This window comes from Plectropomus leopardus, chromosome 24, assembly GCF_026936395.1.
Source record: "Plectropomus leopardus strain MGB_pleo_1.0 chromosome 24, ASM2693639v1, whole genome shotgun sequence".
Classification (NCBI taxonomy): Eukaryota; Metazoa; Chordata; class Actinopteri; order Perciformes; family Serranidae; genus Plectropomus; species Plectropomus leopardus.
In genome coordinates this window covers 8,474,640-8,500,859 of record NC_142199.1, presented here as the reverse complement: position 1 = coordinate 8,500,859, position 26,220 = coordinate 8,474,640, and the positions used below count along the sequence as shown (strand labels likewise).

At 39.4% G+C, this 26,220-nt stretch overlaps 1 protein-coding gene across 2 annotated transcripts in view; it reads right to left on the bottom strand.

The window, feature by feature from the left end:
• Positions 1–26,220, bottom strand: part of stk11ip (serine/threonine kinase 11 interacting protein) — a 33,515-nt gene that overhangs the window by 6,653 nt on the left and 642 nt on the right. Inside the window, exons 3-23 of one of the 2 annotated variants that reach the window (XM_042513065.2) lie at positions 24,272–24,474; positions 23,319–23,393; positions 22,658–22,753; positions 22,465–22,572; positions 22,263–22,334; positions 22,034–22,163; positions 21,571–21,674; positions 21,374–21,463; positions 20,887–20,928; positions 20,301–20,462; positions 19,713–19,794; positions 19,001–19,495; positions 18,499–18,719; positions 17,947–18,057; positions 16,798–17,035; positions 13,314–13,465; positions 12,951–13,209; positions 10,915–11,024; positions 7,933–8,030; positions 5,908–6,086; positions 45–129 (exon numbers count right to left, since the gene is read on the bottom strand). In XM_042513065.2, coding sequence (XP_042368999.2) covers positions 45–129; positions 5,908–6,086; positions 7,933–8,030; positions 10,915–11,024; positions 12,951–13,209; positions 13,314–13,465; positions 16,798–17,035; positions 17,947–18,057; positions 18,499–18,719; positions 19,001–19,495; positions 19,713–19,794; positions 20,301–20,462; positions 20,887–20,928; positions 21,374–21,463; positions 21,571–21,674; positions 22,034–22,163; positions 22,263–22,334; positions 22,465–22,572; positions 22,658–22,753; positions 23,319–23,393; positions 24,272–24,474 — 3,112 coding nt within the window. Of the gene's footprint in view, positions 1–44; positions 130–5,907; positions 6,090–7,932; positions 8,031–10,914; positions 11,025–12,950; positions 13,210–13,313; positions 13,466–16,797; positions 17,036–17,946; positions 18,058–18,498; positions 18,720–19,000; positions 19,496–19,712; positions 19,795–20,300; positions 20,463–20,886; positions 20,929–21,373; positions 21,464–21,570; positions 21,675–22,033; positions 22,164–22,262; positions 22,335–22,464; positions 22,573–22,657; positions 22,754–23,318; positions 23,394–24,271; positions 24,475–26,220 lie in introns of both variants that reach the window. The other variant, XM_042513064.2, reaches the window with a different exon arrangement.

Below are 26,220 nucleotides of genomic sequence, written 5' to 3'. Positions count from 1 at the left end.
GTTTGCTGTTTTCTTGCTGCATCTGGAGGTGGAGTGGAGCGTACCAGAGGTGGTGCTGAGGGGTGAGTCTGGTGGTGGAGATGGACTTCAGCTTGCTGTCGGATTTGTGGGCCATCTCACGCACAATTCCTGCAGAAATAACAACAAAAACATTATATATAGTTGTCTAGTGGTGAAATATAATCAAATATATTTATGAAAGTACTGTGCTTGTGCACACATTTGAGGTGTTTGTACTTTTTCTTCTAGTTCAGTACATCTTAGAGGTCAATACTGTCCTGAACCTCTGTGAAAAACTGAAGGATTAAGTGTTATTTCATGTGCTGAGAAGCTACATAAACTCTTTAAAAGCCCTCTTGCGTCATCACAAAGCTGAAAACAGTTTGACACCACAAAAACTTTTTAGAGATACATACATAGTTCTCACAGGACAGTAATGCTACAAACATATGATGATTTAGATTATTTTTCTTGGCTAAATTACTATAATAAATAATAAATCACAAAATTATCAACACAAACTGCAAGTTCTTATCATTTATATATACACACACATATATATATATATATCATATTGTCAACTTCTGAAGGTCACCTTGTTTTCTTATTATGTCCTTGCATATATTCCTCCATTCCCATCATTGCTATACCTGTTAAGTCACTACTGTGTTGTTTTTTGCAACAATAAAAAGTAAAAAAAAACAAAAAAACCAAAGATCAATCTATAATGACAATTATCATGAAGTGCAGTATCCAAAAAACAAAGATTAAATAATATTTAAAAGCAAAAAAACACGGGGAAGGAATTTGGGTTTAAAACCGTGGGAACCAAAGATGCGTCACAGTTCTGAGCTTGTTGAAACAGCTGGGAAGGTGTATAGCCGAGTGTGACTGTTCAAACACAACATGTCAAACACATCTCAAACTAAATGGCAGAATCTCTGCCATTTAGTTTGAGAGGAAACAGAGCGGACAAGTACTGACTTCTCAGATTTGACAGTCATAGTTGACTTTTTGATAAAACATGAGTTATCATTTTTTGCAGGGTAAACATTTATCAATGTGGCAAATGGACACTTCTTCGAATTTACAAAGGACAGAAAAGTTATAGTCGCCTAAAAGTGTCCCACCCAAACATTCATGGAAAGAGGACTGAACACAAAAGCTAAACTCAATCTGAGACATCTTCTGCTATTGTAACCAGGATAAGAAAGCCAAAAGGTCTCTGGTTGCAGGTGTAAGATTTCAGCTCCATAGAATCCGTGGGTGAGAAAATGTTGGGAATACAATGCACTGGGTCACGCTCACATTCACGGATTGTAGCGTGTTATTGAGTGTGACAACAATACAGGGCAGAGAGGATATCTGTAGTGTGGCTTCACAGTCAAGTTTGAATAGACAGACTTCAAAAGGATTTAAAGGGACACTGAGGAGGAGAGGGGAAGAAAGAGTGCAATACTGGATTAACAGTGGAGGAAAATGACCAAACAAACCCAGCTTTATCAATACCCTGCCTATGGAAAAGGTGCATTGAACAGAGAAGGGATTCTCATCAATATCATTTTTCCACATGGGTCACATGTTTTTCCCTCACATATTTCCAGAAATGTGTCTATAGGTGTGTGGAGGGGCAAAGACAAGTCCACTGACTGCTGTGACAAATATTTTCCACAACATTTGTGTTAAATCTTGTCATAATAAGCGTGTGGATTCTTGAGTTTTGGCTAAAAGAGTGTTTTGTGAAGTCACGGTGACCTTTGACCATCAAATATTAGTTCATTCTTGAGTCCAGGTGGATGTTTGTGCCAAATCTAAAGAAATTCCCTCAAGGTATTCTAGAGATATCGCGTTCACGAGAAAGGGATGGACAGTCGTTTTCAATACTCTACTGTTTCAACAGCAAAACTGGGAAATATGCAAAACTGACATGACGCCCTCCACATTTTTCAGTTTGCCTTTGTTAATCTGCATTGCTAGAATCAGAGCAAAACTTGTCTTGAGTAATTTCTTAGTTATTTGTAGCTCGTTTTTAACAGGAAAAATAAACCAATTAAAATTGTATATTGAATTTGGTGTGAAAAAATCAGGGATTTTATTTTTAGGCCAGACTGCCCAGCCCTAGTGTCAGTGGTTGTGAAACATGCAACCAGAACTGTTTTTCTTTCCTAAAAATCATATTTTGATGTTAACTCTGACTGTTGAATTGTTACAATGTGCTGAAGTTCATCGGTGTTGCTGTTGGAGCAAAATGCAACATTCCTGCCCTGTTCTCTGTCATGTCTTGAATGCTTTTAAATACTCTGCAAAACACAAGTCAGTTTTAATCACATTCATTTCTATGACCAGCGTCATAATCACTTCTTTTCTAAAGTAAAATGTTCAGTAAAATGCTTTTTTGGAGAGTAATTTTGGACAAAAATGACAGATGATGGCTCGATCATGAAAATTTGCACTGGATTCAAGTCAAAGTCCCCCACATTATTGGCAAAACATTTTTCATTTGTTGAGGAGAAACAGTTGAGCGTCACACTAACCGACACTTAAATAACATGTTAACATGGACAGTTTTAGTGAGGTGCCATCCAAGATCAGAATCACATGTAAGCAAAGGTGACGTGTCGAGCGTTTTGCAGTGAGCGGACTTAAGATGGTGCTCTGCTTTGTATCAATTCTCCTGCTTCCTCTTGTTTCAGTCCCAGACTCTTTGGCTGCCTCCAACAATGCCCCTGATGATTTTCACATGAAATCAAATACCACACAACGGTTTGATATGTCGCACAGCTGAGACAGGGCAGTGGAAACAAGGGTAATGATTACATTTTTGATTTCCACTTTCAAAAACAACAGCTAAAGGTGACTTTCACCCTCGTTCTCCTACGCTACTACCGAAAACCTCAAACAAAATCTCCTGTAACACACTCTGAGTCCAGCAACGAAAACTGACAAATTCCTCTAAGTGAGAGAAAACGACGATCCAACAAAAACAGAGGATCTTTTTTTGTCTCTTTTGGCTGCAGATTCAGGAGGCCTCGTGTTCTCTCTCCTGTTTCAATGAAGTTGTGTCAGACTCGGTTAGTTTCTGAGCTCCAGAAATCTGTGCCGCTGATAACCACATCCTCTCTCTTTCTCTCTCTTCGAGCCAGTGTCATTCCAGTTGTGGTTTTTTGTCTTTGTCCACATGATGCCAGCCAGCTTGGACGATGGACGAAGTTTGTTATGGTTAAGCTTTTCCGTACTTGTTCTGACAGAGTATTACAACAGCTGTTTTGGGGCTAATTTGGTATCAGAAAAAGTATCTTTGTCTTTGAGGATAAAAATAAATACAAACATAGTATACTTTATGTTTCAGTGTTTGAAATGTAAAGGGAACCTATAATGGTTTTCTTTATTTTCTGTCAGATATATAATGTTACAATGTCAGATGCTCATGTTAAATGTAGCCAGAGTTTCAGATAATGAGGTAAACGTATGTAAAATAAAACAAATAACTGTTCTAACTAATCTGTTTCCTACTTTTGAGACAGTGAGTGACGGATTTCTTTATATGGTCATCTGCTCCAGGTACGCCACTGCAAGTGTTAACATTACATACACTGCTACATCTAGCTTCTTGCTAATAGGGTTGCAACAATATGAGTTCACAATTTTTTGAGTAATGTCATGACATTTAATGCCAAGTTGCAAAAAAACAAACAAACAATGTTCTCACTATCAATGGTTTAAATACTTGTGAAAAGCATCTGAACACAGCACAAGAACATTTATGTCTATCTAGGTTTCAGGGGGTTAAGTTTATTGGTTTTATTGTTTTGTTTTTCGCAGTTCTTGAGTTCGGTATTAAGAACTGTGGAATTTCACTGGTACTGGCATTGACTTTTAAATGTCTGGTATTGTGACATTCCCAGTGCAGAGAAGCCAAACTGCAGAATACCAGGAAATGATGACCAGCCAGAGAAGACTTTTTTTTGAAGATGCACCTAAGAAACAAGCCATTATTCATGTTTTTTCACTTGTCTGCTCTGTCTAGAATAATATCCTGAAAGCAATCTGGAATCATTTTCAGCCAGGGAGAATACAACACACTAAACGAGCTGTTTATGAATTTAGACAGAAAGAAAAAAGTTCTCAGAGGAGAAGCTAGAGAGAAGAGAATGAGAGAAAAAATAAAAAAGTATGTGTTGGAAAAAGTGGGAAATGCACCTAAATGTCACTTGACTCAGTCGGAGGTTCAGATTTGATTTAGGGGATAAGTTAATAAATTCCAACATAGTCCTTAAATTGCTCTTTCTCCTTTACTAATTCAAATGCTTTCTTTACAACACTCCTCTGGGGAAAATAAGTTGGCATAGCCTATACTCAAGCAACTCGTGATAGTCGTCTGTTGATTGTATATTTTGCTGTAACAATATTTTTTTTTATGCTGCTTTCTTGCCCAGGTCTCTTTTTAACTCACTGAAACCTGGATTGACATCAGTTTTCTTGTGCTGTGATGAGATGTCTTTCACAAGCTATTTAACCCTTGACACCTAAACAAACTGGTTTGATTTCTTTAGAAAACATGAGGAAAAAGGCAATGAGCAACTTGGCACAAGAAACAGCAAGAAATTAGTAAAAAGTGACAGGAAAATGCACTGAAAATTTGTTTAAAAGGGTGGAAAATTAAAAAAATTCGAAGGAAAAATGTCCAGAAAATTACATGTAAAATTATTTTAACCATATATGTAAAATTATGTTACAAAAAAATGTATGTATTTTTTAAAGATTTTTTATGTCATTTTCTTCTGCTTTTCCCCCTTTTTGTTGCTTATTTTCAGGTAATTTTCTTGTTACTTTTTTTTTCTTTACTAATTTCGCGCTTATTTTTGGTCCGTGCCTTGTTAAGTTGCTCGTTGCTTGCTATCCATGTTTTTGAAAGAAGTCAAACCAAACTGCTCAGGTCTTAAAGAGTTAAAAAGAGAGAACCCTTTAGCTTGTTAAAGCAAGAAAAAAATGAATGAACAGAAAAAAACTGTTTATCAGATGCTAGAAGATTATTTATGAAACAACACTTTTCATGTACTTCCAAAAATATTTTTGCTTGATTGTGTATGAGTGAAAGCTGGACGGAAACCCCATCAGACAGCAGCTGGAGGCAGAGCGTTGTGGAAAAAGTGGGACTGCTCTTCTAATCAGCATGTCTGTTGGCTGAATATGAACTTTTTTTCCTGTGTTTGGTATCTTGTACCCTGAAATTGGTAATATGACACAGTAATTAGGGGAAAATACTTTCATACGTCACATTGTCTGTTACAAATTTCCCCAAAATTATGTGTACTGAGCAGCTTCTCCGTAAGTGCCAAGATGTTTTCCTGTTTTTTTGTGCACGTTTTCAGGGCTGGTGATTGTCAAATTCATTTTCCATATTTTTCCAGACATTCCAGGCCTGAGCAGGAGCCCCCGTCTAATAAAAGGTTTTCCTCTCAGCCGCTGGTCCTCCCTCGCAGACACATTGGTCTGGGCAGGATGTACTCAGTCTGAGTGAACCCAATACCGAGGGGGGCAGAGATTTGCGTCACGTAGCACACATATGGTATAGTATGAGTTTGTGAGGGGAGTAGGTTGGGTTTCTGCGGCACAATGCCTGTGAGAGGAACATGCTGTTCCAATACCTGCCTCGGGGATCCAACAGTACTCTGACTTTAAAAAAAAAAAAAGAAAAAAGAAAAATTTTAATTAGTCCTCGATTATTTTGCGGTGTCTTCCCTCAGAGTGAGGAAAGGGGTCCAACCAGTGTAACCAGTAAGTAGAAAAAGAGCTGGGTCAGTGAGTTTCTTTCCCAAAATAAAACTTCCTTTTAGATGTTTTTTCCCATACATTAAACAGAAACCATTTTCCACTTTGCTTCTATTTGGCAGTGTTTCTTTTTACCTGTCAAGAGGCCAAAGAAGCGTTTGCAGCGTAAACTGTCCCTCACAAGTAGCGTGTAGGCCACTCCTCCGTCTCCAAACTCCATGTGGATGCTCTGAGAGCCCAGTCCCACCTCCAGGTAGCTGAGCTCCATGATTGGGTGGCTGTCCTTCTTCTGCAGCCAATCGGAGAGCTGGCCTCTGCTGGGAGGAAACGACGTGAGGCATCAGAAAAGTGCAGAAGAAGTCACAGTGAGATGGATTAAACGGTTTACTTGCTCTCTGACTCTTAGAGGTGTGACTGCCAGAACAACACTTTAAATTGTGTTTGTTAAAGTTTACTCACAGCAATAACTTACGCAACACCTCATTTTTCAAGGATTAAGATATCAGGTCAGAATAATAGTTTGTCTTCCTGCGCAGGGCCAAGAACAAGAGAAGTAACTTTGGAGTCATTGCAGCCGTCACAGCGTGCGCTCACGTCTGAGGGGCACAGATCTTGTTTTGATGAGAGAAGAAAAGCTTTTCATTCGAGCATCGGACAAGAGAAAAAATAACAAAGGGGGAGAAAACTAGCCGGAGGAGAAAAGACTCCTCAGACACGGCGGGGTCAATGTGTTCTCAAGATGTGACCCAGAAACCTGGGCAGGTTATGCAATATAATCCACATCCGAAACACAGAGGGTGTGGGACTACACACCAGCATTAAGAATCATAATTGTTAACTGCAGAGCAGGATTTCATTACCCTTTTGATAAATTGGAATGCATCATGTCAAAATCTCAATGACCTTGCTTTAAACATACGTGACATCTTTTAGGCCTTTTCTTTTTTTTTGTCATATTTATACTGTTAAAATGTTGGATGTTCACATGAAATATGGCCAGAGTTTCAAACAATGTGGTAAAAATAATCCCTGTGAACAACAACTTTAGACTTGAGACCATTCTGAATACTCTGTTTCCAACTTTTTTTCTGCTTTTGAGACAAGCTGGTGTTGGATCATAATGGATTTCTGTATATGGTATCTACTGCAAGTGTTTCTATTACGTGCCCTACATTTCTACTAAAAGCTACATGCTAACATCAAGAAACATGTCATCTGCAACCACAATAATCATGATAAATGCTGGCATTGTACATTTCTGCAAACCACTAATATATTATGTTTGTGCGTTATTATGCCGTTGACACATTTCATCAATACAGTAGTCAACATGCGGTTATCTTTAGGTGAAAAACACTTGGTTTTGGTTAGAAGAAGATCATATTTTGGCTCAACATACCCATTTTTGGGGGCAAAACCCCTCCTGAAAAAGCAGCAATATCTCTGTAAAAACCAAACGATTTCCTTGCTGCTAACCTCGCTGGAAAAACAGCATCGTGTTGCTAATAACATCCATGTTTGGAGGCAAAAATGCAAATAAAACACAGCGACAAGTGCCTAAAAAACAACAATGTTTAGGGGCTATAAAGCAGCTAGAAAAAGAGCCTAGTCACTAAAAACACCAAAGTTTGGAGGCTAAAAAGCGACAGAAAACACAGCGACAAGTTCCTAAAACCCATGTTAAGGGGGCTGAAAAAGAGCTTCAGGTCACTGATAAACAAACAGTTTTGTTGTTTGTTGGTCTCTGAACAGCGGCCTGCAGCTTGGCAGGCATCACACCTTGGTGTCACGACATCCACCATCCCCTCGACATCTCTCATTAAAGTCAGGTCATATACTGCGTCACTTTAAAAATATTAATATGATGCATATATGAAATGTACAAAATGTACTGTATTCATGGTTTGCAGAAACATATACCAATTTTCTTCTTGTGACTGGGCTGTAATTTTGGTTGCTTGTTTTGTTAATTTCTCTCATATTTATGAGGTCATATTTCTGCTGGAAACGCTAACCAGTCAGAGCAGACCAGACTGTTTTGGGAGTCAGACAATAAAACAGAGCGTCTCAAACAGAGATACAGTAAAAGGTACTTCCAATTAGTTGTGCAATCTTGCAAATAAGCTTCTAATCTGTATCCTGTAAAGTTGCTCTACTCACTGGGTTTCTGATGTCATCTCCAAGAAATAGGCTCGCAGGTTTGACACCACCAACAGAGAGGGAACTTCTCCTGGTTCCCCAAATTTGACAGCTGACATCTGAAAGCACAAAGAAAAAGAAATACATGACATAATGAAAGAAAATGTTCATCGTCTTTAATGGATGTGGGCCCCATGCAGCAACATTTTCTTAAATTTTGTCTTAATTTTCTGGTGAGAGAAAAAATAAGAAAAGTCATTTTAAGATGTATCAAACACTCTGATGTAGGCCTACTGTTAAATACACTTAAACACAGTAAATGTGATTTCAGGATGATGCATTTAAGTATTAAAAGTAAAAGTACACATGCAAAAAGGTTAAATAAATTTAATGAATTAATAAGTAAAATAATTCAAAGAAAAGGCAGCAATTCCTCATACGCACAATATATATATATATATATATGAGATGTGGAACCATGAAATGTTTTGTTTTGCATGAAAAATGACTTACACGAAAGAAATAGTTGCCAATTAATTTTCTAATTAATTGACTAATTGTTTCAGCTGCACTTGTATATTTTCATGTTTTTGGTTTGTGTGAAAAAATCTTAATTTGTAAAGCAGTTATCTAATAAAAGTAGTGGAGGAAAAACTACAATATTACTTTTTTGCTTGCATATAGTTTCTTGCATGAGGCTCAATATCTCAAAAACTGCTGCTCTCACCTGTGAATACTGATCGCAGCAGTATAATTATTGCCATCACAAGGCTGTAAACTCAATACTAAACCACAACAAGCATATTCTCTGCTGACACCAGTTTTTCACAGGCTCTGCAGAGGTTTAAATTCAAATCTCTAGAACACGATCTTGCTTTATGTCCTCTAAAACAACCCAAAAAGTTGAAGCAAAGGAGTGTAGCAGCGAGCAGCCCCTGTCACTTGATAAATAAACATAACTAAGATGAATGGAGTGGGACCTCCTGTTTCCAGCTGTGGTTTGCTTGGTCCTGTTCCGCTCTTTGCTCCTCGTCCAGGTGTCTGACAGAGAAAAGCAATCGCCTGCTGATCTGAAGAGCTCCCAGGATGCAATGCATATTAAAAAAGGACTCAGAGAACGCAGAGTGACGGCAGGGGGGCACAAAGCTCGTCAAAGACTCTACAGAAGAAGAAGAGGATCGTGGGTTGAATGGGGCTCCCGGGGGATTTACTGACTGCACTCATCTTGGCTGACAGAGATGAAGCCGCAGCTGAAGTGTTGCAGGTCTTAAAGCTGTCACCACCCATTAAGCTGGAATCTTTTTGGCCATCGGGAAGATATGTTGGAGGACTGTTTAAAACCGCGATCACAAAAGAAACAATAACGGCAACATAAAAACATTGCACTGCTAAATTTGAGTGATCAGTCACAGGCCGCCATCACTGGCAAATTCGGCTTATACAGCAGAGTCTGGAAATAATACCGAATATCAGCTGCAGTGAAGATTTAAAGGCCTCGAGAAGCTATTTCCTCTGCTTCTTATTGTCAGCGATGGAGTGCTACATAAACACATTATTTTCCGCCAAAGTTTGAGGAGTTTTCTGAATTTCTGTTTGTTGTGTAACAAGGGAGGGCTCCGCTGGAAAACGATCAGAGTTTAACAACATTTGAAACTAAATACGATGGCAGTTATTGGGTTGTTGGTTTACAATGCCAGCAATGTCAGACAAACCTGATCCCACCACACCCACACAGACAGCACTTATTAGAGTTAAACTTAATAAAAAAATACTTTTATTTTGGAAAATACACTTATTCGCTTTCATGCCAAAGATTAGATGGGAAAAACTTTTCCACTGTGATGTGTGCATGTTAGGTGGCACGCCTCACAGCAAGAGGGTTTGAACCTGATGGCCAGCTGGGGCCCAAACTGTTTGGAGTCAGCATGTTCTCCTCCCTATCAGTGTGTGTTTTCTCCAGGTTCTCTGACTTTCTTACACAGTCCAAAGACATGCAGGTTAGATTGACTGGTGACTTTAAATTGCCAGTAGGTGTAAATGTGAGTGCCAATGGTTGTGTGTCTCTATGTGTCAGACCTGTGATTACCAGGCTTTACCTCTCCTGGAGTCAGCTGGGATCGGCTCCAGCCCCCTATGATCCATGTTTATACATCTATATTTGTATTTCAACTACAGCAATCCTCTATGCAATTACTCAAATGTGCAATATTCTTTCAACTCTTGAATGTAGGCTACATTTTACATGTTACACATTGTAAATATTCTTATTGTTATTCCTGCTTATGTACGTCATGTTGTTATTATTGCAGCTTTTATATATCTTTAACTTACATACTAGTTTTATACATTGCATTGTAGCAAAAGGCACAGTTTTACATTTGACACACTTTACACACTCAGCATATCATTCATATTAGAATTTATAATAATATAATTCTCTCCAGTTCAATCATCCAGCTAATTTTATAGACACCATGAGCACCACAGAAGAGGGTATTACTGGCTTAGTAAACAAGAGACGCCAAGGAAAGCTAAGGAAAACTGTCTAGTGAACTTTGCTCATAATCATCATAATTATTTATTCAAAATTATTTTACAGAGTTATTAAAAGTTTTAAGATTTTTTTCCAGGTCATTTCTTGCTTTGTGCCTTTTTTGTTTTAGTTTCTCATTTTTTCCTTTTCTTTTTTTCTTTTTTTGGGCTAATTTTCAAGTAGTTTTCTTGTACTCTGGTCATTTCTTCTTTTGTTGCTCATTACCATCTTCCCATGTTTTGGGGAGAAAAAAGTCAGTTTGCCCAGGCTTGAAAGGGGTAAATAAAATAATTTGATTGTAACAATTTTGTGTGAAAGGAAACAAAAGCCCATCCTACGGAGATGCCTGTCCAAATATAAGTCTGCTGAGGTCTATGATTGTGATATTGCTATTAATTGAAGTTTCACGGTACCCCTGACTGCTGCAGAATCATTTGACCCACGTGCAGTAGGAAAGAGGCTTTACACACCTTGAGAAAAGAGTGAAGCTCTTCTTCCTCCTCAAAGATCTCCACATCCAGGAAGAGCTGCAGCCGATGGTCTACTGCCTCATAGTCCTCAGACAGAAGGTCCAAATCGTCTGCAGAGACATGGACAGTTTGTGAGTCTTAAAATTGTTGGTCTGACATAAACCCAAAAATAATGTTAGAGAGCAGTTAAAGAGAACATCCAGTCTTGTTTTTTATTAGCATTTTTCAACACTACTAGAAACAAAACTTTATGAACCAGGGCTGATACACAGTTTATTAAAAGATAAACTCGCTCAAAATGAATAAATCTTCATTTATTCCCTCAAATGATATTATAGTAAAGCCATATTTGCTGGCAGCATTGTGAAGACTTACATATTTCTTGGCTTTTGTGCAGCAGATTTTACTGCAGCAGACTGCAGCATTAGCCAACAGCCTTCACGCAGAAAGGCATTAAAGAGCAATAAATCCACCAATGAACAGCAATGGAGGTTACTTGAACGCTGATGAATGGTTACAGCTAATCAAAAATGACAGGGCACGGATCTGCCGCGGCCAAAACAAACCCGCCGTCTCTCATTTGATGAGAGTGCAAACAGAGATCAGAATAAAGAGGCTTTTGAACCTTCAGGCAGCGAGCTTTGGAAAGGTGAAAGGTGCATGAACACACACACACACACACACACACACACACACACACACACACACACACACACACACACACTGATTTATCTTTAGAGACAAAGCACTTCTTTGGAAAGAAGAAAATTAGGGCCTCTGCTCCACAACAATGGGCGCACTGTGTCACCAAAAAAAGATGCTATATTCAGTGTCAGTCAGGATGAGTACAGTGTCTCCAGTGTGGTTTGAGAAGGACAGATGACATGCTATTGCAGCTACAGTAATCCAAAAAAGCAAAGATACAGAAAGCTATTATTATGCCTCAGCCCTCTCTCTCCGGCTTTCATTCCTCTCCCATCACTTCCAGTAATGATTCCAATCTGTCTTGTTGCACTCTTACCATGTGGTTTGTCTAAAAATGGCACACAGATGTTGCGAGGGGGTATCGGATGCTGTCACAAAGATACGGAGAACCTCAAAGGGTTTCTATGCCGCACAATAGCCGCGAGATCCAAATACTTCCTGTCGCTGTTCACTTTCAATTAAGACTTAGATATATCTTTAGGAGGAGGCAGTGAAGCTGACGTAAACAGTTTACACCACACGCCACAGTCGATGTGTTTAACGGTGACTATATGAACTGCAGAAATCGTATCAAGTTATAAAGCTCGAGTTATATTTCACTGCCCTCCTCCACAGAAGACTCCTGCCAACATCGTAATATTATTTTGGATGTTAAAAATCTACTGCTGACACGATTTTTTCTCATTTCAACTAAGCCATTAATGTTTTCGTTATTAAAATTTTTTATTTCGTTTTGTGCAGAGCATAATAATAAATCAGATCTTTTGTCTAACCCTCCTCACACCGGCTGGTTTAGAATGACCTGTGATGTCAAAGTCTTATAATTTAATGAATGAATGAATGAATGAATGAATTCATAAATAAATACAGAAATAAGTATGACGAAAAGATGAATGATTGCAAAAAAATATCCTACTCATCATATCCACATACTAATACCAATAGGACCAGCTTTAAAAATGTGATGATTTGCTGTTTTTCTCTTTTTTATATCACTAAAAATAAAAAAATGGCTTTGAGCTTTTAGTTAATTATCAAGGTGTCACTTTAGGCTATAAGAAATGGAGAGTTTTCACTACTTTTTGACATTTTGTACATCAAATCAGTGATTCTAGGTCTGATTGTGTCTCAAGTGGGCCAGCCTTTTTTTAAAAAAAAATAGTGTGTGCTGAGTGTTGTGCTTTTACTTTAAAGTGCCATTTCAGAACTATGTTTAATATTTTATAAGACTTTTTAATACTTGTACTGACTCTTTCTTAAGAAACTTAATTCTTTTTTTTTTTTTACATTGTTCAAGACCTGACTGAAGCGTTTACAGAGTATTAACCCACCATTCGGGCTGGATCTTCCTGCAGGCTGGGATGTGACTTCAGGTGGTGTCACACCAGTCGTGGTGTAGCGGTAGCTCCCAGCCAGCTCGTCTTTACTTTGGCACTCGCTGTTGTAGGAGAGGCTGGAGGTCTCATCACCCTGAACATCCCCGATGAAGAAGGAGCTTCCCTGGGCAGTAATGAAGGTGGTGTCGTCTGTGTTGGTGGTGGCAGCTTCAAGGATGGGACTACTGCTGATGCTGGCGTCTGTGTAATCATCCTGTTGTGATGAAGATGAAATGATGAGCTTCTGATTCAGCAATTTTGGGAATAAATTACAGCAAAAGGGAAAATAGAAAGAAGAAAAAATTGTCCAGAAAAAACCTTAGTGGCACTCCGAGTGCTCTGGTTTATATCGAGATGATCATCTTCGCTCTCCGGCCTCGATGAGCGCTGGATGGGCGTACTGCAGTGGGGGGTTGATTGGCCAGCCAGCTGGACCACATGATCGCTGCCACACTCTGGACAAATGTTACCTAAAGAGAAACAACGCACATATAAATACAGAATGTTACTTTCAAAACAAAAACAAAACATTTTGGTGATGGTAAAAACATCTCAATCACAGGCAGAGAATAGGAGGCGCTCTCCCTTGTGGCCTTGATCAGGTATTTCAATAAAATTGGTTATTGCGATAATTTCCAAACCTGTTAGAGTGTGGTTACCTTTAAAGTCACACAATAACACAAACTAAATTAAAGCTGCAAGCATTGATGAAAGGGCCCTCGCACCACGTTTGTCGGGATACTGGTAGCGGTCGTTCATTTCTGTGAAATTCGGATACGGCACACGGAGAGTTTGGACCCAAGAGTGAGTTATTTCACATGGTGTAGTACTTCCAGTGGCCAGTAGGTGGCAGTGGAGGGGACACAAATTCCATGTCATCTTGATGTTCATCATTTGTAGACCAAACCATGTAAATATCATGTAAATCCAATGATAATTGTCCCTCAAGGCTTACTTGCTGTTGCCAGGAGGTGGCACTATTACGACTAGTTAATATTGTCATACAGACAAACAACAAATTTCATCACTGCGCCATAGGAAAACTATTTTTTTTGCACGGACCTTTGATAACGAGCCATCGTGAAGGGGTTAAGATTGGACCCACTAAATTTGAAGTCAATCGAATAATCCTGTAGTTCACAAAGGGGGGGAAAATCGCCAAAATGAGCAAAAAATTCAAAATGGCCGACTTCCTGTTGGGTTTGGTGGGTGGGTCCAAGAGGCTTTATTGTACATGTGGATATGATAGACAAATCTACCATATCCATACATGCAGGTGAAACACAGTGGGAGGGCTGCCTCTTTGAAATATTGTAGGGCGCTACAGAGCACACTGAAAGAAAATTAGCATATAGACCTGCTCAGGGCTGGACTGTTGTCCACCATGCGATGTTTGGAGAACATTCGAGCATGTACAGTTAAGTTATAATAAATTCCCCCTCCATGGCGAAACATCAACAGTAGATGCAAAGCCACAGACAAACGGTAAAGGTTTTGCACGGACCTTTGAAGCTTTCAATCGGGAAGGTCTTAAGATCATCCAGACAGAATTTCAACTGGATCCGATCGACAAGTTCGCAAAAGTTACATAAAGTTACACATAAACATTTTCCAGCAATCTGTCTTAGCTCGGCCTTCATGTTATGCACAGAGCAGCTGCTTAGTATCGTGAACATTTATCTGTGTTTTCAGTGAAATCAGAGTCTGTTAACACACACTTTGGCAGCCTGTGTGATTCAGATGAGCTATTTTGATCACATCGTCGCTGCAGTGTGTCCACTCACTGCCGTGATCTCCGTCATCTCGAGTCCCGTACCAGACAGCGTGTGTGTGTCGGTGTCGGTGTCTCTCAGGCTGCGGTTACTGTCAGACGAGTGTGTTCCTGTCTCACTGCACATCCTTGTAACATCTGTAACAGCTGGTTTACTCTCAGTGAACTGCGGTTTACCAAAACCCGTCCGTCACAGCTGCTCCCTCCATCATTGTCTATCTAATTGTATGTTTGTTATAATTTCTTTTTGTGGCCTTTTCCTTTTATTTTAAATTGTTATATATTGTTATTATAATTTATATTTTTTATTTCATTTTTCTTTCTATTTTTCTTTATTTTTTTTCAAAAAGGAAGTGATTACTTTATTATAGATACTGTGTACTGTAAACCAAATAAATAAACAACAAAACAAAAAAGTCTGCCTGTTTCTCCAAACTGGGAACATGCCAACTGCAATCTTCTGTAAGTAACACAGTGAGTATGTATAAGTACCTCATACAACCCCACTTTTAAAAATCTGAACTATCTATTTAAAGTTTTGTCATACATGAAGTGAAGTTTATTGTCAGACTTTAAAGACTGAAACATGATATCAATGTAGATAACTTTATCTTTTAAATATAGAAAAAACACATCTTATTGTTATACTGTGAACTAAAATAAAACTAAAATACATATGAGGGCTGCATTGTAAAACTGAAGACTGTTTCATGACTCAGACAACCAAATGACCAGCAGTGGAAGAGAGTGGACAGAAAACATGCTCGCCTTCATTCCTAACAAGTCTTATACGAGGAGGAAACATTTCTCTGTATCTGCAGGGCACGTATTTCCGTTACCAACAGGCAAACAAATGCCTCAGTTCAGACGCGTGCAAAATGAAAAAGGTATTTATTGCCTCAAACACTAACATGAACTCTAACAAAAGGAGCATGAATCCAAGAAATCCCCAAAACATCTGTCAAACAAAGTGTGTGCGCAGCCCGTGCGTGCCAGAGCAGGTCTTAATGTTAGGTTTGGTCGAAGCGCAGGGAGGCGGCTGCTGGAGCAAAGGGTATTATCTCTCTGCTGCTAACTATAGAGGTGGGAACTCGGCAGAGCGGCCCGCTTGGCAATGAAAAAGAGGAGATAACTCCTGGGATGCTTCACTCAGACCCATCTGAACGCAAAAGTTTGTTTTGGGAAAATGTGCAGCCCGGTGCAGATTATCAATGGGAGCCTGATAGTTGATGTCCAGGTGTAATGTGCGACCTTCTTTTGTGTATTTTCTGTCATATCTCCAATTTTCAACAACATGCATGTGACGTTTCAGTGTCAAAGTACTGATTTTAGTGGGAAAAATGTTAAATGCATGTAGGTCTTTATTTTTTTAGGATAGTCTAGAGTACACAAGGCTGAGAATGACTCATCTGAGACCGTGCGTGACTCCGTGTGAGGGATGAATCAGTGAAAGGATTTTCGGAGTCAAGGCTGCGGTGTGTGTGTGGGATGCTTTGACAGATTCAGATGCCAAACATAAAGCCAAACATCACGTTGCTTGGGGATTTTTTTTTACCTATGAGCAGTGCTTAAAGGGCATTTTTTATCGTTTTCTTTAACTTATTTTATTCTGTTTCAAGATGCTTTTTAACATCTTTTTGGAGTTAACAGATCAAAAGATGATTGTTTTTATCCATTTTTTGCACGCCTGCTTCACTCGAAACTTTTTTGTTTGATTTTGCCCGTCTCATGTTTGCTTTTGGATTTGTTCTTTTTTCTTAACTTTGTAAATGTCATTTGAATTTTTAGGCCTTTAACATCTCGCCAAGCTCTGCAGATGTAAATTTGTTGAAAAATAATTTTTTTTCTGCTGATATTTAGGCACTGAGCACACCAAATAAACACTCCAAACAAAAACAAAGAAAGGAAAATTTGCAGGCAACTTTGATTCATTTGAACTCAACAAAACTTGTATTTAAAAGTCAAAACAAAGAGCAATATTTGTCCGTGTTGCTTGAGGGTTTCTGTAAATTTCTCTTTCATCATGCTCACCTTTGCTGTCATCGCCAAACTCGATCAGCTCCTCCTCATCCCGTTCTTCCACACCTTCTTGCAGCATCGCAGCCCCTCTCCTCCTCGCTCTCCCCCCCGCCTCCTCCTCGATGCCCTCTCCCTTGAGCGTGAACTCTGACCTGCAGCGAAGGCACTGCAGGCGAACGCAGCTGGGGCGGAGCTCAGAGTCACGCTGCTGGTTTTCCTCCGCTACGTGAGTCAGCACGTTGGTCAGAGCCTTGTCAGCAAAAAAGAAATGTTTAAAGGGAAACCTCAACCACAAGATGACCTTTTATGTGTCAGTTACTCACCCTGTGGTTTGGTATATTGTGAAGAAAAACTTTGATTTTCTTGCATGCCTCCACCGTGAACGAAAATTCAGTTTTCTTCACATATTCAATCTAACGGAGTGTGTAATTGATATGATAATGATCATTTGGATGGTGAAGTATTCTGTTAAAGCCATTTTATTCCCATCAAAACTGAGAAACCAGCAGCAACCAACCAGATTCTCAAAATTTTGGTTAAAAAAATCTGTCTGGCAAATACAAAATGCACAGTAAGTTATTTGATGTTAAGAAACTGCAGGAGCTCCACAGAGATACTTCAGGAATAAACCGTATCTGAGACTGTAGAACATGGTTAAATTGTAGGTGTTTTTTGGGCTGTTTATACTTTTCACTTTGGCCATGTGTCTGTTTATAAAACATAATTCACGAGTCCTTGACTGCTCACCACAAATCTGAAGACAGACTGCATTTGGCTTTCTTTGTTAAAATTATACCTGGCACAGATCTGATGTTGCACAATGCGAGAGAACCAAAGTCATAGACAAGATAGTAAACACGGTACAGAATGTGCTGCTGGATGCTGACATCACGTTTAAAAAAAACAAAGGTAACAGGGTTTGAGGATGAGGCAGCCTGTGAACATGACTGGACCTGTACAGGCAACTTAGAAGTCAGTAGATGGGTGTTGTTCTCATTTTGTGTATGCCATTCATATTGTGCATGTGGGTGCACAGATGCACATCTCAGGGTTTAGTGTTTAACTCCTTTGTAGGAGTGGAAACGCGTGCATCATATTACAAGATATGAGCTGAATAAAAAAATAAAAAAGGACACAAGAGTGTCTGTGTGTGTTACGAACCTGGAGTGCCTGCTGCGGGTCATCATCAAGCAGGACATAACGTCTGCTTTGTTTCTCCCTGCTGATGTAATCAAACTGAAGCTCCACAGCTGGAAGCAACTCTTCAGTCTCCTACGAGAGAGAAAGAAAATTACTGGAAAATTTGCACAATAAATACAAGAAAGAAAAAGAATTTAAAAAAACCAAACAAGGACATGACCTGAAAAAAAATGCTTAAGATTTATAACAGTTTGCTGTAAAATATGTAATTATGGCAACTAAAAATGTAGTTATAGTTATAACAATTTTCCCAAGCTTTTTAAAATTTTTCTCCAATATATTTTCCCCAAGCTTTTTTTTTTAATATCTCGCCAAATCTACTTTTTTCTTGCAATTTGTAAAATATTTTTAACATGTTGCTCATTGCCTTTTTTGCAATATTTTTGAAAGAACCAATTTGCTCAGCGTTAAAAGATTTGAATACTTGCAAAAGGCATCTGTGCGCAGCACAAGAACAGTAATGTTTGGGTTAAACGCCAAAACCTTGTTAGTAATTTCCCATCCTCCTCTCACCCCTCGGGTCCAGGTGGCCTCTGTGGTCTCCACCCGAGCCAGGCTGCCAAGCTCCAGACGGCATCTCTCCCGGCCGCGCTGCATGTCCACCTCCAGCACCAAGCCCTGTTTGATGCACAGGAACACTTCCCTTCTCCTGTTCCTCCTCTCACTCTGGACCTCGCCATCTTCTTCCTCTTTGTCCGACAAGACACCCACAAGCAGGGGGTGACACAGGTCCACTAACAGCGATGAAAGACAGGTGGAAGAAGATCAGAAGAGAAGGAGAACCACAAAAACATTTTATGTGCTTTAGAAGAGTTGCAAGGTCTAAACTAGAATTAGTGCGTCGAGGGTGTATGCCTCCGCAAATACTTTATGTTGCAGTTACAGAAAAATAGAAAACACTGTGTAAGTAAGTGTATTGGCCTCAATAGTGAAAGTATATAAGAAACTTTTGTCTTTTTGTGTTGTAATTTTTAAGACGTTTGATGCTACTGACACATTGTTTTGACTATCCTACCTCCCAGATCCTCGTCCTCTTCCTCCTCCTTGGTGTCTCCGCTCCGCCCTCCAGCCGACTTTTGGGACTCTGGACTCGGCCCAGGTGAGCTCACTCTGCCCTGACTCACCACCACGCCATCGACCGTGCTCTCCTCCAGCGTGGACCGCGAGCTGTGACCGGGCCACTGCAGGGTCGACTCTGTTTCCGGCTCTGCATCCACAGAGGTCTCCAATGTGGGCTCGGATGAGAGCAGCAGGGCAGGGAGGACCTCCGGGACTTCCAGGGACGATGGAGACAGCTGATGCCCAGAGCTGGCTGATGGACACGTGGTGGTGTCAAGGCCGTTAGGGAGGGGTTGACCATAAGAAGGTGCCTGCGTGGTGTCGACAGCGGTGGTGATGGCAGAGGGAGAAGCTCCATCTAGATGATGTTGGTACCTCAGCCAGTCCTCACCCAGCTGGTCCCTGAAGCTGGACATGCGTTCGATCTCCTGCTGGTGAGGAAGGACAATGCCTAGTGGAGAAATAACATAATACATTTTTGAATATATAGCATCTTACTAAGATTTACTCTTCATAACAACATTACATGCAGCTAGTAGTTAAAAAACTGCAAGTGGTAGAGTTGGATAAAACAATTAAAATCAGAAAGAAAAAGGGGTGAATGTAGATATTTGTTATGATATTAACAGCTATAGGATCACATGTGGAAGAGATGCTTTAAAACTCACTCTGCGAGGAGGAAAGCAGCCTGGGTTCATAATCAGTATCACTGGGCTCTGATATGCTGGCTCTCCGCACTTTCACCTTACTCTGAAACACAAAATGAATTTGGAAAAAAATAAATAAGTCACAGCTTCCAGTTTGTCAGTATTCACCAATCCAGAAAGATTGGTTTAAACGAGGTACAAGAGTTCAACTCCTTTTAAAATGTCATTTTTTTTTAACATCTGAAGCTTCTGTTGAAGTTTTTGAATGAAGCTTCAAATTTCTGACGTCATATTTTATGACCAAATCACACTAAAAGCAAAAAAGAGGAAAAAGTTTTCTATCAAAATTCTCATTTGAATAAAATGATTTATCAGATTAAATGGGCTAATCTTTTTAATTATATCAACTGTCTATGAATTTAGAAAATGACAACATCTCTCTTTTTTTTATTAAATAAAACAGTTTTCGAAAAGCTGCTCATCATTCCAATTTTGATTTAGAATTATAATTTAAACAACATTATCGTACAAATGATGCTTTGAGCTATTTCATACATCCCTAGAAATGAACTTTTTAAGTTTTTTTTTGTTAAGGAGCAGGTCTCTTACTCTGGATTTCTTCCTCCGCATGTGTGACACTTCCCCAACTGACATGCTGTCACTCAGCTCCCCAGCACCACTGGACACTTCCTGGTTACTACGTTCTGGTGGCATGGCAACAGGAGGTGCAGTCTGTGCCTGGGTGATCAGCTGGCCTGGTTTTGGCAGAACCTGCAGTAGAGAATAGACAAAAAAAAATAACACTAATAAACATCTGACTTTTGTTTCTTTTAACGGGAAAGGCTGCAACTGGAATTTCTTCCTAGGACAAATGATTCTGCAGTAGTGACAGGTATTTATCAGCTACAGCACCAAATAGCAGTGATGGAAACTTGGCTCTCTGGTGGAAGTACTAATTTTTCTCTGGAACCTTATTTACAATCGAAGTACAGAAAGACTTCCCTGTATGAACTTATTTCTTTTCATTGTGAATAAAAAAATGTTCAGTAGGTCACCTGGCACCCTATTTTGGGCTAAATCACTTCTGCAGATGTGCTGCTACATTAATTAATATATATAATGACATCCTACAATGCAATTGAATATCATTTACTCATATGATTAACAAACAAATAACATCCAAACAGAAACTTACTGATAACTCAGAGGAGGACAGCGGGCTACCATCAAGTTTGAGCTGAAACAAAAAGAAAAAAAAAGTATGCAGTTATGTAAAAAAGGAAACACCTTTGAGTTCACAGCGGTACACAGACAGGAAGCTGTTTAGTTTTGTATGTTTAGAGAGGCTGTGCTTTTAAATAAATCAAGACATACATTATGATGTCTGTGTTGATACAAAGATGAGCCAACTGCTCCTATAATGGGAACGGTATGTTTTAAGATCACAGGCCACTTCTGAACTTGAATATCTTCCAACATGTTGCTTTTTCCATTTCTATTTTATGTTTTGTAGACCGGAACATTTTGTGATCTGCTTCTTTCTTCAGCAGCTATTTTGTACCTTATACTATATAATTTACTGCTTCCTTGATGTCCGAGACCAATGTCCATGCAGAACACTTTTATCATTATTGTGCAAGTTTCAAAAATGGTACACATGTGTAGCTGGAGTTATCACTCACTCTGAGGTTTGCAGCTTTTGGGGAGAGATGTCGGACGGTGCAGGCGCGGTGGGTCTTCTGGAAGAACAGCGGGTTGCCCTCCAGACTAAGCTTAAAGAAGATATAACATTTTTCAGTGTCTCACATTTATTATCTGAAACAAAAAATAAATGTGTCTATAAAGATATATATCTGTGTGTCAGCGTGTGTTTCCTTACTGTGCTGAGGCAGTGCAGCAGGGAGAGAGGAGCCAGCTGGGAGTGCTCCAGCAGGAGGTTGTAGGCCAGGTCTAAGTGCTGGAGCGAGGACAACTGCTCCACACCTGTTAAATCAGACAACATAGCAAGAACATATAATATAAACAACATATGCACAGAAATGCATGTACAGAAAAGAAAGCTCAAATTTGTTTCTCATGACTCTCAACCAAAAAGACATAATAAACAGGCAGGTGAAAGGCTATCTAATGTGATGATTAACAAAATCCAAGACAAACAGAAGGACGACCAAAACAGCTGGAGGTGGGACTCACTGCACGGTGATCAGCTTCCTGTTTTTCCAGTTTTTTCGGCCTCACTCTGTGAACTCTGTGATTGTATTGGCTGACTACTCAACCTCATTGTTTGTATTTTAGGAAAAATATGAAAAATATCTGCGTCTATCTACATCAGTCAACTTTACCGTTAATCGTCTCCAGTTCGTTGTTCCTGAGGATGAGTGTGAGGAGTTTGGCCCTGGCGCTCAGGCCCAGCGTTGGCGCCCTCTGCAGGCAGTTGTAGCCCAGGTTCAAGTGCTCCAGTTCACTCAAAGGCTGGGAGAAAAAAATGAGGAAATAAGACATCGCCAGTAGCAGAACAAGGTGTAGTCAATTTTTTTTATTGAGCTGAATCATAATGAAACAAATATAAACCTTTAGAAATTCAGCACACTCCTGAATCTTGTTATGGCTTAAATCTAAAAACTTCAGGACGTTCAGTAAACTCTGCAAAAGACAGAGAAGAGATGGTTAAAATCAGGTCATATCAGCTAATGAGTTAGTATCAAGGGGTTTTGTGTGTGTGTGTGTGTGTGTGTGTGTGTGTGTGTGTGTGTGTGTGAGTGTGTTTCCTCACTAGTGACTGGTCAAGGCAAACAATGGAGTTGTAGCTGAAGTTGAGGGTGTGCAGTTCCAGCCAAGGCAACGCAGAGCTCAGGTCGCCTCCACACAGAGAAAGCAACTCCTAAAGACCAGACACACACACACACACATAAATCACACGTGCATACATGTCATCAGTGGCACTTGTTGCCTCAAAAGTAGAGTACCTCCAGGGAGCTGAGGCTCTTTGAACATGTAAAGACCTCCAGCTGGGAGTAAACTCCTCGAAGTCCCTCAAGACAGTGTGGAGGGACTCGCTTCAGCTGGTGAGGAAGAGAGACACAAAGAAACATATCAAACCTTTATTTAAAACCAAGGAAATCAAATGAGGGAGACCCTCTTTTTTAAAGATGCCGAACATTAACAAATACATTAAAAACAATCAAAAAGCACACAAATAACAAGTAAAATAGAAATAAAATCAACAGCAAACAATAGCAATGTAAATAGCTAAAAAACAGCTGTAATGATGGAAGAAGTGTAAGTGCCTTTGCAGATTATTCCATGTATAAGGAGCACTGTAAGAGAATGATATCGAATTATATTTTTCCTAGTTCAGTTCTGATTTCGGGAACATGGAAGCTATTCTGCAACTGAGAACTAAGATTATGTGAGTTTGGAGTTAAAAGTGATTAAAAAAAGAAGCTTTATAGATGAAAGAAAACCAGTGCTGGTCCGGCCTCACAGCTAAATGAGGCCAGCCGACCGTTGTGTTCCTGTTCCTGTTTTTAGGACAATTAAATGGGGAAGTTTAAGTGATGGAAGTTGAGGACAGCAGGATGGAATAAACAAGACTGAGAAGGAAAAAAACAACAAAGAAATAAATACCTCCAAACACTTTAAAGACTTGAATGGGAAGATTTTCACCACGGACTGAAGTCTTTCTCCTGGTGGGTTGATGAGCTGCGTTTAAACATCAATACAAACAACATGTTATACATAAGCACTCCAGCAGGTTATCGATACGTAAGCAACTGTCACCACTTTTCACATCTGCCAGCAAACACACATCCTCACAAAATTAAGAAATTCACGAGGCTTCATGTTAAAAATTCATGAAATGACGTAATTCATTTAATGTTTAGTATCAATTTAGTTATGTTAAGATGCAATTTTTATCAGTCGCTGGTAAGTCAAAGTCCTTCATTCTCTCTGCTATCAGGCTGTTAAACCTCAACAATAGTCTCTAGGAATGAGCATTTTATTTTAGTATTCAGGTATTTACTGCTTTTATATCCTTTGCCTTGTAACCTTGTTTATTTACTTTCGGCGTTTGAGTTTTCACTGGGGGCCACACGAGGGCGCCATCGTGCCAATCAGGCATTGATTTATTTATTGTCTCTGACACACTCCTTACTCCTGTCTGCTGTCTATTTGTAAATGTTTGGATGGTCTGTAGACTGTTGAAACTGAATTGCCTTTCGGGACAAATAAAGTTGCTTGAAATTAACTGAAAAAAGAGAAAACTAATCCCAATGCATCAAAAAAATGTTACAGGAACATCATCATACAAACACAAAATTGACTCCACTTGGGAGTTTTTGATAAATGGAACTGATTTAGAGGCTTTATTCCTGTCAAAACGGGCCTCCTGGAGAATCTCTGAACTCATTTTGTGAGCCGTGACCCCACAGGATGGCCTCCTAAATTTTACAAAAAGTGCAGAAATGTCAAAGAAACGTAAATATCTACAGAACTGACGCAAAGATGACAGACTTTTAAATAGTAAAATATAGGTCACATGAAAACTACGAGACCAAATTTCAGGGGCCATGACTCACCTTGAGGGAGATGGTTTTCTGCAGGACGTCAAACAGGAACTGCAGCTGTAGCAGGGAGGCGGTGTCGGCAGGGTGGGAGGGCAGTGCGAGGAACCCATGCTGCTGGCTCCTGGGCAGCAGGTACTGCTCAAACAGCCTGGTGAGCTGCTGCAAGCTGGATGCCGGCAACGTCAGAGTGCTGCTGCCGTCCAGCACCAAGTCGCCTGGAGGTTCAAAAGTATGAGATATTGAACTCTTAGGGATCCAATTCCAATCCACAACCAAATATAACAAGTGTAAAGCTTAAATTTCAAGATCAAACTTAATGCAGTCACATTCACAACTGGTGGACAAGTTTGTAGAAAATGAAATAATGTGAAGAAAAACCTAATGGACAAAACAACATTGCTTGAATAAACTTAAAATGTCGCTTTGGTTCAACCTGAATCCTATTTTCCAATGTTTTGTCTCTAAATGACTGATGGGAACACTGATATTTAAAATAGTTCAGTATTGTGTTCATATTCCATTCAAATGATTATTTTAAGCGTCTGACATCATTGTGGAAAGCATTTGTACAGAGGTAGACCTTTTTGTAAAAGAGGACGTTCCACTTTGTTTCACCAGAAAAAAAAACAACCCTAAATCACTAGAACCAAACACAGCAGACTCCATTTAAATATAAAGAAATCTTAAATCTCTCATGAAACATATTTTTTTTAAAGTGACAGAAACAAGAGTAAAATAAATCTATATATCATATATATATGTGTCTTGTCTCATCTTTTCACTGTTCCAACCATCACCAGCTGAGGTCTGGTTGAAATAAACCATTAAGCTCAATCAGTTAGATGTGAAAATATACTTCTCTATACACACTACAATTACTGTTTTTAAATGTAGTCTGGTTGACTTGGTGTTTCAACCTCAACAACTGGTTACATTGCAGCCAGTTTCACCGCTAAGGGCCGCAGCTCTCGCGCTCAATACAATTTCAAAAAGTGATGTTCCCATCAGTCATTTATACACAAAAACCTGGGAAAAATAGTGTTGGAAAATACAGAAGTTAGCCTTTTAAGAGCTGAAACTGCAGGAATTGAAGTTTCATATAAACTACAAGATCAAAAAATAATGTAAGCATCCCTCAGAAGAAGCCCTCAAAATTTAAAAAACACATATCATGAGACAAAGAATATTTTGAATTGACAAAGAAGCGGCAGTCACTGTTGAATATATACTGAGTGTCGTGCAAATATATATGTGGAATATTATCTCTATCTAATCATAATGGAGTCCACACATTAAGGCGAGTTATAGCAAAGGCAAACAAGTGCACTCAGATTCAGTTATGACGGAAGTGTTACCTAGTGTTGAACTGAATAAAGCAGGAATCAACATCAAACTCACTCTGGATTCATTTCATTCACCTACCAATTATACATATCAGATGAATCCATATCTGATCAGTTATCTCTCGCAAAATCCAAGCAGGATCATATCACAGCAGCATCAGATTTTCAGAAGTACAAAGACTCTGTCCAATAGTCTTCATCAGTGTCTCCCTGAGTGAATACACCCACTGACACAGAGCACCCTGCTATAGTTTTGACTGAATTGTGCAGGTTGGCGTGCAGCATTAATACACTTCACCCAAGGTGACAACTTATGAAACCCTTTGAAAATTGAGCAAATTGGCAAATTGATATTTTTTATATAAGCCAGTATAACTTTCTACCACACCCTCACATGTACTATTTATATGTTTTATCCTCAGTGTTGCTTTCTATTATGTGAACCCCCCCCCCCCAAGAATTAACAAGAAATCAGAAAAAAAAGAACAAGAAAATTACCTGAAAAATTGCAAACGCCCCCCTATTTTCTCATGTTTTGTAAAGAAAATAAAACAATTAGCTCAAAGTCAAAGTGAAGGGCATCTGAATGCAGCACATGGAAAGTGATGTCAGAGCAGG